Raw genomic sequence first — 19,381 nt, 5'->3', positions numbered from 1 at the left:
CAACACATTTAAAAAACCTTTTTGGGTGATTTTCATTTGTTTAGCATAACATTTAGCACAATGTAATGATTATACATTTAGAGCTGAATGAATTCTCGAGTCACAGATTAAAGTAAAGGCTGTTGAAATAATTAGCATTCCCAAACTAGAGAAATGAACATGTGTTCTCAGTGGCACTTTGAGAAAATAATTGACTTCAGAAAAGGAAATACTGGGCATTACACATACATTAGCTTACACAAAACAGCAAAAACATCAATGTTACGTGCCATCGAAAATGTTCTGGGAAATTAAACGAGGGCTCACATTAGTAAGAAGGAACCAGAGCAGCAATACAATGCTTTAGCTTTCCTTACCTGAGCGTAACTGTTTGATTCGCCCATTACTTGCAGTGGGGTCAATCGGCAGGAAGTCTTTGTACCAAGTGATTTCCGGGTCAGGGTTGCCACTGGCGGCGCAGAGCATGGTGGCTGTTCGAGTGCGCTCCACTACTTTGAGCTGAGGCCCCATGTCAATGTTAGGGAAGCCTGGTGGAAGAAGGTCCTCTGTAAAAAAAGAGCAGGAGAGTGCACGTGAGTCCTCTGAGGTTATTTCATTCGCTTATTAATAGATTTCATTTTTACGTTTAGATTTCAAGTTTAAGTAAAGATTTGGCTCACTCTTTGGCTAGGTTAAGGCCACAAGATTTAAGAATATTTTGTGTTTATCTTTAGAACTCTCTGAATGTGCTACCCACTAGGTTGCCATGGTTACAAGTCCTCCTTTTACTATAGACTTTCTATAGTTTTTTTTTAACCATTGTGGACCAATTTCATATTATTTAAGCAGAAAATCTTAGACATTTGTTCATCTGAGCCACACTATCAACCCAAATGCCCACACTTGACACCAACAGACGCTTTTCATGGCTGACATTTTGACATGTCACAGTAGGGAACTACTGTGACGCAGTTCCACGAAGAATGCCAGTAAGCAAATACAGCGAACCAGCATCTGCAAAAGTAGAGCCTCTCCCCTCAGCCATCATTAATGCACCAGTGCTTTCCCTACTGTGACAAGTCAAAATGGCCACTGTGGAATTAAAAAAGTCTGCAGAGAGATGTAACTGATCAGATTTGACAGATCTGCATTAAATGTGCATGAGTTCGGCAGTTACAGTTGAACATATTTGCCGTTATTATCACGATAATTTAAGTGCCATCACACTAATCAGTGACTGTTATTCAGACACACGAACGCTGTGGTATCCTTACAGCTAATAATCACGCACCATTGAGTAATTATTTCACTTTAAACACATGACAGTCTAGTGTTCTTCATTGTCATCGTCGTTCTGATGCAGGCTCCATGCTCTCTTAGGGCAATTAGTCTCATGGGTCAAATCCCCTGACCTCTACCCGGACTCGAGCAGGGTAGTGAGTAATTCTCTTTTGATGAGAGCTGAGGGGGAAGTACCCTAAGCTGTAATATGATTCAGAAGAGTAAAGCCACATCCCAAATTGGAGAAGATTGACTGACTTAGCTCGCTTTTCATTCGGCAAGCCGATGACCTCATGTTCACTTTGCAGACACTGTGGTGGTCTCACGGATATTTTGCGAGCACTAAATCAAGGGAAATTAGGGGAGCAGCTTGAGTCACAGACTCTGACTATCTGCCTTTAAAGGACAGTCATAAAAAGCTATTATTTATTTTCCATTTGCAAGTGATATCATGGTGGGACTCCCTTAAAAACCTTAACAGGACCGAGGCATATTTCATTTTCACAACCACTACTGTCACATTTTTTAAGTCATCACAGTTAAGCATTTCAAATCAAAAGGCAGCAGGAATTTCAAGATAATGAATATTATTGATTCACGTAGCTTTCATAATGAATTGTTTTAGCTTTAATTGGTAAAATTGCCACATAAAAGAAACCGAAATACATACGCTTATTTTATGGATTTATATGACACACTATGTAGGGAGATATGGAGAGTAGAGTAGTGGTTTTATGTGCATTCACATTTAGAAATGAAATATTGAATCTTCAGACAATCTGAAAAAACAAAAAGAAGAACTAGAGGGTCCCAAATCAAAGCCGGTTAAACTAAGGCTGACGTCGGTCAAGCAAAATAAATATTTCAGTGATCGGTTTAAAAAAATGCGGGCATTTACATCCTTTCATGCTTTCACAGTCTCTCCATCAGTTATTGATGATCACCCCATATAATCTCTAGAGCTCAAAAAGCAAGCCACATCACTTAGCAAAGACATAGGAACGTGTTCTCACATGCAGCATCTTCTGTGTGTCAATGATCCATGTATACCATAAAATGTGCTGCACTTCAGCATTTCTCCAGCTTGTTCTGCCTCTTGGACAATGATATCTGTAAAGAGCAGGTCTACCTTGCTCTCTGCGTGTTACATCTGATGCCTTTGACGTTGCCGGACCTTTACGGTACATTGCGTTAACTACGTCTTTACAGTGTGAAAAGTGTCGAATGAAACCTAGACAGACAGCATTTATGAAACTGAAAACATGCACTATTAGACAAGAGTGAATGTGCACAGAGAAGCGAGGGAGGACAGAAAACAGCAGTAAACAAGAAGCAGGGATAGCGGATTCTCTGAGAGATCGTGCTATCGTTCTAGCTGCTCTGACCTGATACAGCATCGGCAGCCTTTCCTGGAGAAAAAAAAGGCTTGTATTTTGGTTGCTCGCTTCCCCTGGAATAGAGTCTGATAACATCTTTTCCCCTGAAGCTTACAGACTCTGTCGATAAAGGCGGCCATGCAAAAATAAATAGATCACTCATCGAGGGAGTGTTACTTTAGGGTTAGCCAGCCTGACTGTGAAGGGTAGAAGGAAACCAATGACACGGGATGATAGTATCCTAGAATTCCCAAAGGGCTAGTCCTCCATAATGGCACAGCAATTACTCTTCTATGACGTATGCCGTCTGAAATGACAGATCTTCTCAAGCCAAATGGAATCAACACACATGCATTATTCAACGATAATGTTGCTGTTTTCTTTTTCCTTCTTTTTCTTTTCTTGTTTTGCTGAAAGCAACCTTTGTCAGTTAGCCCAGCAATCACCTTACAGCCTCGCAGAGTGCTACGAGACACACTTTGCTGTTACACCCCGCATTTTGGCAAGAATTTTCAAATATAAATTCAGTCTTTTACTACACAAGCACAACTTCAGAACACTTTATATTAACTCAATCATTTCCTGGAGACGTACTTTAACCATCGCTCCAACTGCAAAGCATCTTCTTTACGACAGCACAATGCTTGCCTGAAAGAACTACAGTGCAAACATTCCATGCTGCTTGTGTTCATTAGTTTAATCCATAGTTATAAAAGGACAATGTATATGGTTTGTGCAGCTTGGCTCTCATAATGAGCTGGGCAGGGATAGGTAGCCTGTCTGTGGTTTGCTTTTTTTTTTTGAATGCCATCATTATCCATAATTGTCTTTAATTTTGCTTCACCACTTAATATCATTATGCAAGTGACAGGTGCAAAGCCTTTAATCAGCCTCTGGTTAGCTTAGCCACCGCCCGGCTGTTAATCTGCAGACTCACGCCTGCTGTTGCGTTCTGCTTTCCACCATGCTAACTGCAGCCTTCCAAAAGGTCTGTCCTTTAGACTCACATAAGTCCCCCGACTAATCTCATTTCCACTGACTGCTCACTGCTACCAAACCATCTCTTAAACTAAATATATAAATAAATACCGAACCAGGTAACTGCACTAGACGCAGAAATGTGATTTGATGGCCATTTGGTTTGGCTTTCACTATTTTTAGGGCAAAGGGAACATATAATAGACTGATAAATGAGCAGTCTTGCTGAAAAGGTAATGTATAACCTTAGAACTCACTCTGCCATTTTGTAGGCAGTGCAAAGTACAGCTGTGTTATCCATGCAGTGTAATACACATTTATAATTTTCAGGACCTTAACCAAACCTAAACCAAACAGGCACCTGGCAGCTCAAAAGCTGGCTGGTGGTCAGCATATTGATATGCATATGGATGCTGACATATTACATTACATATGACTTTTTAACTGATGTCAACATCGGTGGTTTGAAAGCTCCCTTTTTTTCTCCGAGCCATCGGTTATCTTCCACCGATGGCTCGCTACAGCAAGAGAGAGAGAGAGAGAAAGAGAGAGGTAAATCTTGACTGGCTGGGACTGCAGCAAATGCCATGGGGTGTTCCACCATACCCCGCACCTATTACTCATATTATTATTTTCACTTACTGCAATGATTTAATTTCATCAGCAGCATAATGAGGTTAACTGATTACCCACCGCCACAGCATAGAGACACAGGCTTTAAGCAGCCCCGTGCATTGATACCACAGAGGGAGCAAGGCAGAGTGAGAGGAAAGGAAGGGAGGAGCGAGAGAATGGGAGAGAAAGGGACATGTGTGTGTCGAAGAAGTCGCAAAGAAATGGGATAATAAAGACAGCGGAAGTGGATGAAAGTGGATGTGGATGGAAAAACATTGGCGCACTCTTTGAAAGCCACACACTGGAGTCTGAAAAATTAGATCTTTAACTAATAGGCAGACCCAGCTGCTCAGACTCTCAACAATGCAGTTTCATTTGCTCTGCACCTGTTTTGCAGCCACAACTGTTCACATTAACAAGGGGCCTGTGCTGAGAGGGTGTTTATAAAATACAGATGCGGTACAAATGGAGTAAAGTCCATTTGGTCAACAGAGCAATTTGTTTATTGGGTTTTGAACAACACGCAGAGTAAAGGATGTGAAAAACAGCTGTTGAATTCTGTCATCTGGAATTGACAGTTGGTAAATTTTGATAATAGAACATTTCCAAAGACACAGCTTCTGACCAAAGCAAATTAAACTTTGAAAGAAACCTGAACTCTCATCTCTTCAATACATCTCTCTGTGACATGCCATCAGTTCTATGACCAGTAAGATTCTTGTTGAACTGTTTGAGTAATATACAAAAGGAGAACAGTGGCACAGAAAGATCAAGGGACAGAAGAAGAATAGCAACACGGGGGAAATCTAATCACAGTGTCTCTGGCCCCAGCACTGATAGCCCTCTCCGGATAGCCATCTCAGCTGAATAATGGTTATTATACAGCCAGCACTCAACCTCTACACCCCCCTCCTCCTACAGACACTCAGTTCCCAGAAAGATGTCTGAAGTCTTGTTGATATTCTCCACAGCTAGCACATCGAGCTACAGAGGGCAACATTTGCAGCCAAATCTCCCAAAATATAACCCAACGACTCAAAGACGGGCGATAAAAGATTGCAGAACAAGAAAAAATTCAGAAATGCAAAATACTAAAATAAGAAAGATGTTTACAGCATTGCTTACTGCACTGCAAAGTTGGTTTGTGTGGTCAAATTTCTGGCCGTGAATATCCAGAGCACAATCAGGCTTTTTAATCAGGCCTAAAATATGACAGAAAACACTCAGTTGACAAAAAGAGTTTGAATTACTCCTCGTAGGTTTTCAGGAGTTAAAGGGTTAAAAAGAACAAATTGGTTTTAGACAGTTTTCATTGACGCTGCTAAAAAGCAAACTGTTGACTCATTTGTCCGTGTGCTGTGTATGGAGAGAGGAAATACTGTAACCTAAGAATGTCACAGAGTGTCACTGAATCCTACAGCGGCTCTATATCCCATTAAATTGGCAGTGTGAGTTGTGCCGATTGCTTCTAAATTGTAAGTGGACAAAGGTTGGTGGCGGCTTGCGTGCATCTCCCAAACACATCCTAGACTAAACTATAAAACTATCATTACCACTGAGCTAAACACCAGGTTGACATCATTTTTGCCAAAGAAAGACAAGAAGTGGAACAATATGCAGCAGCTACCACAGGTAGCAGCTATGGTTGACTCACAAAAAAAAGCCAAAATAAGAAAGGGAGAGGAAATTTACAATGTCAAGTAAAGGAAAGTGTATCACTGAAAAGGAAACAATTTCTACCATCAGGCTGAACAGTTTAACACTGTTAGCACTGGGGCCTCATTTCCTGCACATTACAGGCAAAGTAGAGACGTTTTTGTCCATTTAACATTGTGGGTTGTTTTTTGATGTCTTTAAATAACACCAAACCAAGTTTCTCTCATGGTAAATGCAGTTTTAGTGCAGAATACTTTTACTGCATTTACAACTACTTACAATAAGTGCTAAAGTTAAAGATTTCAGCTTAAATTGTTGCACTGAATTCAGCAGAAGTTCAAAATTAAGAAGACAACCTCCGCCCCAAATTTTTCTTTTGTACATTTTTTGTTAAATCAAAGCTGATATCACACATTTTCACTAATTTAACATAGATGAAATATATATATGCATTTATTATTGTTGCAGAGACATAAAGAATGCCATCTAAGCAGGGTGTCGGCTGATTTTTGTATTTTAACAATGTAAGCTAACGCGTCATCTTTTCCTCACCAGCAATTTTAAAAACCTGGAAACCAGAGTCCAGCCTATAAAAAGATGTCATACAGGTGATGTGCTGAACCACCGTGATAGACGCTCCAATGATCCCTTTCCTACACAGCAGAGAGGTGGAGTGAAAATGTAAAAAAAAAAAAAAACATGAAAAAGGCAAAATTGTGTTTACCTTCCTCAGCAAGTGGAAGTTTATCAAACAACCCACAAAACACCCCCCACCCCCGCAACCCCACCTCCTCCTTTCTGTCCTGTCAGGCTCCTGAAGAGTCTGGGTAAGACAGGCGAACTCCAGGGGAGACAGGAGATGGGACCCGGGCCATTAAAGGAAGTGCCTCTCCGTAGAGAGACGTCAACCAGTCAGGTTTAGTTTAGTTTGTGTGCATATATGGGAAGGAAGAACCGTGTGTGGAGGTGTAGTGGGCACGCTGAACCTTGACGTCAGTTTACTACATCAGGTCGGCAGTGCTGCTTTGTAAGACTTGCACATTCCAGACTAGCCTTGTTTAACTGTTAAAAGTAGTTTTCAGTTCTAAGGAATGTTGTGATGCTATCTCGTAGTTTTATTCGTTAGAAACACAGGCAAAGATGCCTGGTTACACACATTAAAGGAAATTTTCTCAACTCATTTTTTTCACTTTGTTTTTTTTTTTTAACTGACCACTTGAGGAACACTGTATAATACACTTGATAAGTTTAGTAATCATGTTTTAGTCATAATCAGTATTTGTAAACTATTTAAAGAGCGTCTGTGATGACTGAGAATGCTCATTTTCCCTTGTAAGGTCAGATAACCTTGCCATCATTCTTCAGTAGTACCTACTCTGTGGCCTTAAAATATGTATTGTCATTGGTGAACCTAGTCATTGTGGATTTGGTTGGATACGTGGAAAGGCTGCTCCTTTAGACAGATATTTGTAGGTTCAGGGCTGGTGTGTGTGAGGGGAATCAAGACATGGTGCTCCTGACATGTGAAACAAAGGTTCTTTAAGCTGGCCAAGCAACTCTGGGCCAAAACAACAACAGATGGAGAGGGCTGAGCTGCAGCGTTGCACCATTCCTGCCAAAGCAATGAATCAAACCAAACAAATACCAAAACTTCAAAGCAAAGACCGACACTAAGAAGTGCTGGACGACTGCATGGGCTGTCGGTGATGGGCCAGTCACTGGCTAGGGCAATTCTTTTTTTTTTTTTTTTGCCTGGCTTTTATGCTATTTTGAAAATTTTGTAGGCTGTCACCTTGATAACTGAACTTCGTAAAGTAAAACTCAAAATGTTTGCTACCTGGGAATGAGAGTTGTGTATTACACAAATTGTTATGGCACTGATGTATGTCTTCATACGGCAGTGATTTTCCAGAGAGGTGAATTTATATTCTTTATCACAAGTCAGGATTAATTAATTAATTCAATCATTCCATGACGACGATGATGATGATTTTTGAAAATGGTGCATGGAAATGGTGAATCATGTTTCCCATTTCCAACAAACCATAATAACCATAATGGACAGCCGGTAAATTTTCAACATACATGACTCAACCATAACACTGTGATGGCATCAGCCACACAGGGGTAAATTAGTCCATTTTTTACTTTATTAGTTTGCTTTGCAGTTTTTTTCATTAATCATTTGGTTAAACCTAACACTGGTATTATGAGGCGTGCACATAGTAACATTGTGTGGTTTTTCTAAAATGTTTTGTTATATTAATTATGTTTCTCTTTCTTTGAGTTACCTGGGTTTGGGCGGTGGCTGTTTCCTGTCTGGGCAAAAGGCGTGGCTGAGGACTGAGCAGGACCAACCATGGGCTTACCGGGAGCAGGGGTGTTTTAGGTTTAGTTAGGTTATTCTGTGCTTAGTTAATATTAGTGTGTGTTTTCGTTTTCCCCCCTATTGTGTGTAAATGGTTTGGCCAAATCATTATAAAAGCTACCCTCATGTGTCTTTGTAATTAGGCAAGGCAAGGCAAATTTATTTGTATAGCACAATTCAACAACAAGGTGATTTAGGTCAGTTTGTAAGTTAAGTTGTGTCTCACTTTGTTTTGTTTAAGTTTCTGTAAATTCCTTTTTGTAGAGTTATATTTAGTTGACCTCTTTTATGGGCCTGCTAAGTATGTTTTTGAATTTTGTTAATTTTGGACTTTTTGAGGGTTAAAATAAAGAAAACCCTTTTTGAAGATACTTTTTTGCCTGTGTCCTCTTTGCTTTGGTTGCTTGGTCCCTCACAAACATTCAGCACATGAGTATGGGAGTGAGGTTTATTGTCTTAGTGGCCCATTAGCTTAGTGCAATCAAGTCATAAATCACTGGTTTGGGGACACCTTTGGTGAGCAGAAGAACAATTACGAACATGTAGTGGTTTGAAATGAGCAGAGGACCAGTAAGATGAGTGCTTAGTAATCACTTAATGTCACTTTGGGATGTGAAAAAAAGGATGTGCCGCTTACTGTGAGAGCAGCTGGAATGTTGGGTAAATACGTCACTTAGAAGATGACAATGTCAGGAGGTCATGGGTAGAATGCAGATAATCTGGCTGTCAAGAAAGAGCTCTGAGGCCCTCAGCATCAATTTCATTCAGTATCATTTCCCTCTGTAAAGCAGCCTTCTGTAGAATGCATGAGTGGCGAGTAAAATATACCTGCTACTGAGGAAAAACAAATATGCTATGCCTTAAAATGTGACAACTCGGTGACCAATCCATCTACACCGTTATGTGATGCTTAAATGAAAGTAAATGTGGAAGGATGTGACAGAAAATGTGAGTGTATCCATTAAAGGGCAGAAGTGAAAGCGACACATGTTGGATGTGCTGTTAACCTTCAACGGCCAAAGAGCACAATGTTGTGTAAATATGAACAGTTGCCATTAAATCCAATAGGATCTGGGCTGCTTCCAGAACAAAAGCTTTTTAATCATTAAGTCCTGCACAGCCTCTTTCACAGACTTTGGTTGCCTTCGTGCTCCTGTTCTATACTTTTCCAATAAGTGCACCTTTCCCTTAATTGCAAACCGAAATGCTCTAACAATTTTCATAAAGTCCCAGGTTTTTCAAGTTAAAATATTTGCTACGATTGTGCATTGGTATGTCTCTTGCTTGTGATGCATTACTTATTTTGAACCATGAAAGTCTTCTCTTTGCTTTACTCAGTCTTAGATGAGGCCTATCCTCCTGCCGTGGTAAATATACTACTAGCCACACTGCGAGGCTTCCCATCCAACTTTTGCCACAGGAAGTCTAAGCACGACACTGGTGAGGCATGCAAAACTTCAGGTCTTATCAACTCTGCCAGTCCTGCAGGGCCCGCAGCACGACCTCTGTGTTGTACGACCGCAGTCACCTGGGTTGGTGGCTGATGTATATGGATTAAGCTGGTGGTTCGGGTCATATCCTGTTGCTTGTCTTTATGCATGAACTGGGACACTCCAAAAGTCCTCTCCTCATTCTGTTTCCACAGGAATGACCTTGTCCTCCCCTCTTATTCCCTGTTTAGCTATGGAGGAATCTTAGTAGAGTTTGGGTCATTAGACGCTTTTGGAACGAAAAGTGCCAGAGACTACCTGAGGTTAAGTGTCCACTTGGGGGGGGTCCACCGTGAAAATTCCAAGTGGACTCCTCCAAGCCTTTTTTGTTCCCACAGTAACAGCTTGTACACTCATTTTTTATACAATGCTTCAGTATGTGGTTGATATCTGGCTGCAAGATAAGACGAAACGGTAGAGAACGTTTTTGTATTTCACTTTATTGAGATAAAATCTTGCTTTTTTCACTGCTTATAAGCTTAGTAAAGCCTAGAATACAATTTTGTCTTATTAAGAAACAGATTATGAAATTGCCTATGGGAGGAAAGAAGTCAACGGCCGCAGGTTTAATCACCAGGGCAATTGTATGCTTACAGTTGTAAAAGCCTCCCAGAAGACTGATCTTTCAGTGTAGTCTCCTGCCCCACTCATTGCCGCGAAATGAGATCCATTTATCTGAAATTCCTATCCAGTAATAAACCAATCAGCCAGACACTAACTCCCTGTCTGCTTACCCGTCTTCATCTCTATCACCCAGTGTTTTATTATGGCTGTGCCCAGATGTCTTGGGTGGCTACAGTCACTCTACTTGAACAGAAATTATGTGAAATGGATGGGACTGCTCAGGAGCCATCCACCCCAGACTAGAGGCGAGCTCTTTCCTCTTATCCCACTCTATCACACCAGCTATTTTGTCTTTCCTTCTTTCTCCTTTATCTGTCTTGCTACCACTTAGCTTGTGTTCTGTTTCTTTATCCTCCAATCACACCTGATTACCAGATCACAGGTTCAGGGGATCAAAGGATTCAGTGTCCATAAACTCATATGTCAGTGATTTTTTTTTCCCCTGGAGGGATTTTTCTGGAACAAGAGAGAAAAATAGAGAGAGACTAACAAAGAAGGCTGATAATAGGCATAGAAATGCCAGTGTGGAGTGTGAAAGGGGGAGTACGGTGAAACTTGGGTAGAGACAAATCTTCCAAGACGTGAAAGAAAGTGGTGGAGTCACTGAAGGACAGCAAAGGGGGATATTGGTGAGGAAACAACATGGAACTTCTTAAGCCTCCAATAAGAGAGGGGCGTGAGGGCCATCCACGTGGTCAACAACCACCTATTGATTTGTTGTTTGTGCCAAGCCTGCCCTCTGCTCAAGAATACCAGCAGAGAAAGGAGGAGGTCTGTACATCCATTTATCCTAAAAAAGAGCTGAATAACAACAACATAAAGAACAAAGAAACTATACCAAAATGCATTTTTATGAGTTAAATAATTCAGGCAACTAAGGCATATCTTTTATTTATGCAGGTAAAAAAATCTCACTGAGAGAGACCTGACCAGGAGGGCAGCATAGATAACAAAGAAACAAACACACCTGACATTCAGCACAGGAACTGAACACAAACATGTGGCTCGTATGAAACATCTTATGTTATCAAAATACTTTTTTTGGCAATCATTCTAGTCAGTAAGTGTTGGGGACTAGCAGAAGAGGGTAAAGGTCATTTTAGACACAGGCAGAAAGGAAGAGGAAGAACAAACAGATCTTTTACTGATACTGACAAACAAATTCTGGGTGGCCACTGCCTGCCTGCTAAATTGTTGCCTTTCTTTGTTTCTCTCTATACTGTGCACGCATACAAGAAACAGAGCGAAACATATCACCAGTGTCCCACGCACCAATCTGTACCATGCATTCTTGCAGAGACTTCCGGAAACAGACTATTCCCTTTTCTCTTGTTCACAATTGCTCTGGTTTCAGTGCTTTAATGAATGTTTCATCAAGAGTGCCCAATGCCTTGAAATCCTCCTGTAAAATACATTAATTCAACCATTAAACACAAACATTATTCTGCACTCGCAGACAGTCTTTATTTTCCTTCTTTGTAACAACACTGGTTGAAAGAAAAAGTCAACCCACGGGACCTCTTAACTTCATCGAAGCCACACAGTCTGGCTAGTGTCGCACAAACAGTTACACTCCAACCTTCATTAATGCTTTCTGTAGCGGCCTGTGAGATTTAAACAACAATGTGGAAACTTCTGGGATAAAACCTCCCTAGAAACTTGTTCATCAAAAAGTTTTGGGATGTTTGCAGGACTACCTGCTGTGACGGAGAGCAGTTGTGAATTCCGTTTGTACATACTTTGTCTTACTGTACACTAATAACCAAGACACAAAGTCTCTAGAAAACACTATGTAGATTTTTGCACTTTCATGCATCGCCTTCATGTCTCTTCTAAGGGAATGTGAAAGTTGTCATGATGAGGGAACCAGACTTTGTAGACCCTTACTCACAACAAGACAAGTCTACAAGCCGGAACAAGTAGCCAAGCAACTGATTTGTGCATTACTAGCTTTGTCGGATTATGTTTGTTTGTAATTGTGACTTAGATGATGCTCACACCCCGTTTTACACATAATCGATTTAGAAATCCTCCTAAAACCAATACAACACCAACTTTTTCTCGCAATTGTATGCAACTGTAACTGTATATATTAGTAAGAAGATGTAAACGTCATTTCAGGATGTTACAAAAACCCGACGGGACATAAAAATGAAGTTATGGGTAATATTTCACAACTCTAAATGCGGGTTTGCGCTTGTTAGGTGCGTACAGGGAATACTGATGAAATGAAAAGCAAGGAGGAGAATTTTTTTGTTTTCTCTCTTATCGCCTCCCCTTCTGTTGCAGCCTTGGTTGAAAAAAAAAAACTGAATTAGATTGCGTCACACATTTCATACCATAAACTTATGTAACATCAGCCTAACCTTCAGTCGTTCATTCCTCCTTTTTTAGCCTTTTCCACTGTTTTATTCTTTTCTTTACTTTTTTTCTGCTATCATAGCCAAGATCCAACCCCTGTATGAGACATCCACACCCTCTATTTGCTGCTGCCCACTATGACAGGATGCACTTTCTCACATTTTCTTTTTCAGTTACAAAAGAAAACAACAAGAGTGAGAGGAAGAGTGAGAGGAAAAAGCAGAGAGCATATTGTTAGAAAAATTACGTGAAAGGGCCAAAAATGTGTCTATGGTAAACAGACAGCAAAGGTGAAGTTGAGATTGTTCCTTTTTCTATTGGTCGTCTCTGTGGTCAGTAAAGCTAAACACCCAGCACCACTACAACCCACCAAATCTAATTACTGCACCTCCCAAGCACATATTTCACAGTTCTCTACTCTTCTCAAATAACAAGATGTTCAGAAATCGCAGCGCTTGATTGGTGCACTGACTGTGTGTGCACCAATCATCAGGACACCGAATCCCATTAAAATTTGCCATTACCTGCTCCTGCATGAGAGTGGCCAATTTGCAGACACCCCAATCAAACAGTAGTCTCACTATGCCCCATTCCTCTTTGGGTAATAGTGGGTGCGCCCTGAACGTGAACCACATAGTGCAGGTTTGTGGCGAACAGGCAGAGTTTTTAGTCTTGAAATGGTGCGTGCAACTTTTGCTGACCTAAATCCATTATGTGGAAAAATTTTGGCCCATTCATCTTTACAATGTTGCTTTAGTTCGTTGATGTTACATATGCACAGTCCTCTTAAGGTGCCATCACAGCATTTCTGGACTTTGACCAAGCTATTACAACACCTCGAGTCTTTTGTTTTTGCAGCCATTCGGTTGTACGTTTGCTCGTGTGCTTGGGATCATTGTGCTGTTGCATGACCCACCCACACATGACCTCACATTTAACTGAAACAAAGCGCCCAGGTTTTGTGACTCTAAAACAAACCCATGTCATAGTTCATATGAGATGTGTGTCCTGGTACGCTTTGGTTTTGTCTGTCTTGTGGTTTGTTTGGACGCAACTTTGCAAACAAGTTGGAAGCAGCTGGTTGCTATGGAAGGAGTAAGCATGTACTAAGAGGCCATGGCGAATCGCTCATACCTTATCAGCTTATCAGTCACCAGTCATGAGCTAATGAGCATGCTGGGTTCCTTGGTCAACAATCTAAGATGCCCCCCCCCCACACACACACACACACTTGAGAGTGGGAAAAGACAATAAGGCTGTGAATGCGACTGGTGAAAAAAGCAGCAAATATAAAGGTCCAGGTCAGTTCTTGTGTGTTGCAGCAAGTGTGTGTGTATTAAGGTAAGGTTTTGGTGCTCACTTATTAAAAGCGCTCAGCAGTTGTGCCTTTTTCTCATCTGTTTGAGGGTACTTCAAACTCAAAGATAGGCACATATTTTTCTTTTTTTCTAACATTAAAAAAATTGAATATCAGACCCAATTTCATCAATCACAGTTTTTGCTACTTGGGTTGCCTCATGGGAGACTTCATTTGCAGCAGTAATCACAGGGCAAAAGACTGCAGAGAGAGATAAAAAGACGAACACACAAAGAGGGATAACTCCTCATGATCTCCTCACAGCAGCATGAGCTGACGGTATCCCAGTGGCAATGTTGCCTTCCCCCCACCCCTTTGTGCCCACACACAAAAAAGACGAATCTTAAAATCTATGAAAAGAAAGTAAAACATGACAAAAAGCCCACAACAAGCTGCAACTTGTGTCAAGTCTCAAGAGTTTGCTTCATACGGCGGTCCCTCACCAAGGACTCCCAGAGGACTGTAAGCAAGTCTTACTAGAGCCAGATGGCCCTGATCTTAGGTATTCAGCTGCTGCAGTAACAGCCAAGGAGGTGTCACAGTCAGTGCAAAACACAACCTGCCATTGCCGCCAATAAACACATGCACACACAAACAGTGGAGACAACAGATGAGAACGCAGGGTACTGTCATTGTCACGGTATAGTGAAAAAAGACATGGATTAAAGCTAGACTGCACATATCTTTAGATAAAAAAAGAGAAATGCTGTATCGTGAATTCCTGCATGCGCAGATACAATGGTAGATGAATGAACTATAAGCACAGGGTGTGGTCAGCTGCAGCTATTTAGCTGGTACCATTTTAGACAAGCATTGAATTGTGAGTTTGGTGGACACTGTGCTGTTGCTAATTTCATTTTAAACTCTGAGCGAATCCCATGTGCTCTCATGGCAGATGAGTTTTCAGTATGGCAGAGAAAGCTATATTGCAGTCTTTTGGTCTGTGTGCTTATCAGTTACACCGCATACTGTCCAAATAAACTATATGGTCTTACTGTGAGAGAATATTTCTTGCCCTCTGCATATATATATATATATATATATATATGTATGTGTGTGTGTGTGTGTGTGTGTGTGTATATCTGTGTGTGTGTATATATCTGTGTGTGTGTGTGTGTGTGTGTGTGTGCATTACATTTATGTGTGAGCCATGTAAATTTATTCAAATGTGGGTATGTGGATGCCTCTGTGCATGCAGCTGTACAGTCTCACAAATATGCACTGTGGCTTTTTCTAGCCAAGTCACCCATCACGGCGACCCATTTTCAATCTCCCTAGATCCCAGACCACATCCCTATGTTTACTGCGAATGTGTCCCTTGTGCCTTGTGCCATATCCCATAATCCTTTGCCCCAGTGCCAAGAACCAGTGTTGGGCTATTGTCCTCCTCACCTGTTCTGTATTGCCAGTCGCCCGCAACACTTCCTGTTTTCCTTCATCTTTGGCCAACTGTTCTCCATTTTTCACCCCCCTCGTTTTTTCCTCTGGCTTTTCTCCACTTCCACCTTTACCTTCATACTTTTGCTTTCATTTACATTCCTCATTTTTTTCTCCATCACTTTGTTTTCAGTTAACTGAACACCTGAATGAAATTATAATAACCTAAAATCCAAAATATTCCAGTTTCCTAATTTGTCTTTCCTTTTTCCATTCTCAACCCTTGATAGATGGATGCAGGGCCCCCCAGAACTCATTACAGATGGAAAACAAAGAGATTGCACTGCTCTGCTCCTCTGACACTTACTCACATTCACTCCCATCATCACATTCTCATCCCTCCTTAAGTGCTGGGTCTTGCCTGGGCAGGAGAGCTGCTGTCTTCCTCTGGGCTCAAGAGGAAGCCTCGTTGAGCTGATTCCAATAACTTTTCATTTTCCTTCTGCTCCTGTGGACTGCCCTGAGTTTGCTCTGTGCTCTTTCACACAGCCACAAACACACACTAGTACACACACTCATATGCACATGCCAGGACTTGTAGTTCAAAATTTGGTGTGCTTGTTCCTATTTTTTCAATCTCTTGTTTAAAATCGGTATGTGTGCCTACACTTTGCATGCCCTGCGCTTCGGCACAGTTAATTTGCCTTAAAATAATTAATAATGTATCAAACTAAGAATTAATATGGCAGGATATTAAGCCCTTTAACCCTTTAAGACCTACCATAGAACCAAGTTCGCCAGAGCTTATATTATATTTTTACATGCTGTGGAGCCATTTTTGGGAGCATTTCAAGTTGCTATACATCAATACAACCATTATAGCCCAAACTTTAATAATATGTCTGCATTAGGTGCATAGTAATTACATAAATTGCAAAAAAGTGCAATAAACTACAAAAAAATTGAAAATCGTTTTTTTAACATATATTTCTAGTTAGAGAAATTTAAGAGGCTTATCCCTCAAAACTGTAAATACAAAAAAGTTACACAAACTAGTTTCCCACCACAGGAAATTTATTTTGAGTGTCTTCATAGTTTTATTTTTGAAATACACTAATTTTTATATACTGCAGGAAAAACGAAAATAAATATTATAGTGCAAATTTGCAAAATAACAGCATATGCATCAAAATAAACTATTTCCAGCAGTGCAATATGAGTCCTAAGCATCCCAGAAACGACACAGAAAGTCATAAAGTCAAACATAACTTTTTAAAACACATAACAAGTAAAACACAAGCTCATAAGGCCCCGATCGTAAAAAACTACATTTCTGCAAAATTACGTCACTTCCGGTTTCGGGCAGGTCATGCGGTCATGTGATAGTTCGCGCTGATGGACGTAGGAAGTGTTACAAACAGCTGATGGATCGGCGAAGCGTGTTTCTGGAATATCATGTTTTTGTTGCTGCAAGTGATTTTTATGCAGTTTTTGCAAAGCTATATGTGGAAGGAAACTGTGACCTAGGACAAGCTGATGGCATAAGATGTAAGTACAACTCCTCCAGTTTCATATGCAAAAAAAATTATTGCGCTAGCTTGCTTGGTTGCAGAGCTACCGGGATTTAAAAATAGTTACGCAAAACAGAGCGTGCCCGCTCCGATCGGCTGTAAAGGGTTAAACATAAGTTCAGGGCTTCCAACGTAATTAGACAGCCACACAAAATCCTCGTCTTTCAAATTTTTAATGAGGAACAAAGACAATACCCAAGTTAAGAGAAGAGGAACCGTTGCACCGAATGACATCACGTTTCATGTTCCTGCAAACTGCAACATGTTCTGGTTTTAAGACTTACCAGAGGGTTGCATTTTGCTTTTGACAGTTCAAAAGCAAATTGCAACCCAAACATATTTAATTGTGTAATGAGCAAAGTACCTAAATGTGGAAAATGCTGGCATTTCTGCTTGCATAATCACTTAAATTATTAATCGCTTCTTGAAAAATAACTTTTTCAAATCGAATGGACATTTGCAGCTCTATACCTAGAAGACTCCCACCTGAATAGCACCCAGTCATCTGCTTTTGGGGTTGTTTCTAACAATAACTGACTGAAAATTCTGGGCCAGGCCTCTAAAATACCCCCACCGCATGTGGATGTGACAGCCAAGGAGGCCTAGCTTGTGCACTGTCGGCCAGCAATTGCTCAGCTTCATCCAGGCCTGGAAACATGGCAGATGGCAGTAGGAGTGAACAGAGGAGGAAAAAGACACCATGCGTGTGTCCATGAATGCGAGGCAAACAGAGACAGGTAGAATGACTGAGAAAAAGGTGTAAACATGTGACCACATGTGCTTGACTGTCTATGATACCTTCATTCATCACCTCTAAATCGCTGCAAAAAAATGGTGTAATATCTTTACTGAAACTAAAGTACCAACCTTTAGCAACAAATCAATAAAATGCATGTTAGGTATGGCTTTACCACACATTCTTTAACCATCACTTCAGGAAAACCATTTTACACGGCAAAAGAATTTGTATCAAATCAAAGCATCTACAGCTGAAGACATCGTTTTTTATCCCCAAAAAGTAAACAAATAAGTAATAAATAATAAACTAAAAAGAGTAGGGCACTATCTACAGCTGTTCCAAACAGGCTTCACGAGTTAACAGATGTCATCTTTTGAGCTCATGGACGTACGTGTTCATGATTTATTTTGTAGTTACGCCTCTGCACACTGTTACATAATTCCAGATTTACCTCGGATGATGGACAGCTTGGCGCTGGTGACAATCTCGCCTTCGCTGTTCTCAGCCACGCATTCGTAGACGTTCTCGTCACGTGGCGCTCGGAGAGGCTGGATTCTCAGAACTGCACCGGCACCCTCGTCAAACTCTATGGTCTGTGGAGTTGAAGTGTAGGGAACACGGTTAAGTCAGACAAATGTGTGATTTGGACTGAAAAACTACTACTTTAACCTGAAGCAACAGGTAGGCAAGAATGGCAAACCTGAGGAAAATAAGATTCTCACATTTCCTAAGGAGATACAAGGACGAGTGTGTCATCGGTGCTCCCAAAATGTGAGAAATCGTTTTCAATTCCACCAAGATATCATTGCTTGGAAAGGTACCGTGTTGGTAATGTTTTATAGCCTGAGGCCATCAGAAATGTAAAAAAAAAAAAAATCATAAGGAAGCATACTCTCTCTACAAACAGTGTTTGTGCTTTGTGATTTTATCTGTTGATTTGATCTTTAATTATGCCCTTTGTTCTCTATAAAGCCTTTTGTTTTGAACCTCAATAAAGGAGCCTCTTCAAAACAAAAAATATCAGACAACGGTCAGAATACTGGTTTGGTTATGATAAAAATATATTATTTGCTATTATTACTATTATTCTATAAGAAGAGCAATGTAAACAAAAACTTACTGAAAATGTAACAATGCGTGTGACTGACAACTGGACAGTTTTACAACAGTAGTCGCAGAAATTGGCCCCTGGCTAGTATTTAAATAGCCTTGTTTGATCTCCCTGAACACCAGCATATCAACAGGCATGTATCCTGAAGCAATGAGCTGAACTTCAAGACTTGGGTAAAAGACTAGAATTTAAATTATGGAAAATCTCGGTTAATTAGCCCTTGATTTGAATATTTCCCATGCCTTTCTCTTTTGCCCTCATTCTGGACGTGTGAAGTGTCAGTGTAGATGGTCAAGACTGCCATTCTCACAGCAAACCTACTCCTCCAGTATCTGTCCTTCCCCGCAAAAGTTAACACCGTCTCAGCCAAGGACTCACTGCTGTGAACTCTGAGCAAAGCATGACTATAAGATGCAAGTACAAGTCTTCAGCAGCCCTGCTGCTCCACTGTTGCACATCTCAGGGCTGAGCCGCTAATTAGGCTAAAAACACTGCAGA

The 19,381-nt window shown here is 40.8% G+C and overlaps 1 protein-coding gene across 10 annotated transcripts in view; it reads right to left on the bottom strand.

The window, feature by feature from the left end:
- The window catches only part of ptprsa (protein tyrosine phosphatase receptor type Sa), a 241,846-nt gene that overhangs the window by 99,208 nt on the left and 123,257 nt on the right, over window positions 1-19,381 (bottom strand). For all 10 annotated transcript variants that reach the window (XM_086263230.1, XM_086263221.1, XM_086263226.1 and 7 more), the window contains 2 exons: window positions 18,224-18,365; window positions 357-545 (listed from right to left, as the gene is read on the bottom strand). In XM_086263230.1, coding sequence (XP_086119356.1) covers window positions 357-545; window positions 18,224-18,365 — 331 coding nt within the window. The remainder of the gene's footprint in view (window positions 1-356; window positions 546-18,223; window positions 18,366-19,381) is intronic.

This window comes from Aulonocara sp. 'chitande type north' Nkhata Bay, linkage group LG15 (assembly GCF_057382095.1).
Source record: "Aulonocara sp. 'chitande type north' Nkhata Bay isolate Kocher_YH1m ecotype deep benthic linkage group LG15, A_spYH_male_GT1.1, whole genome shotgun sequence".
Taxonomy (NCBI): domain Eukaryota; kingdom Metazoa; phylum Chordata; class Actinopteri; order Cichliformes; family Cichlidae; genus Aulonocara; species Aulonocara sp. 'chitande type north' Nkhata Bay.
The sequence above is the reverse complement of the archived record's forward strand: the minus strand, read 5'-3'. Positions and strand labels throughout refer to the sequence as shown.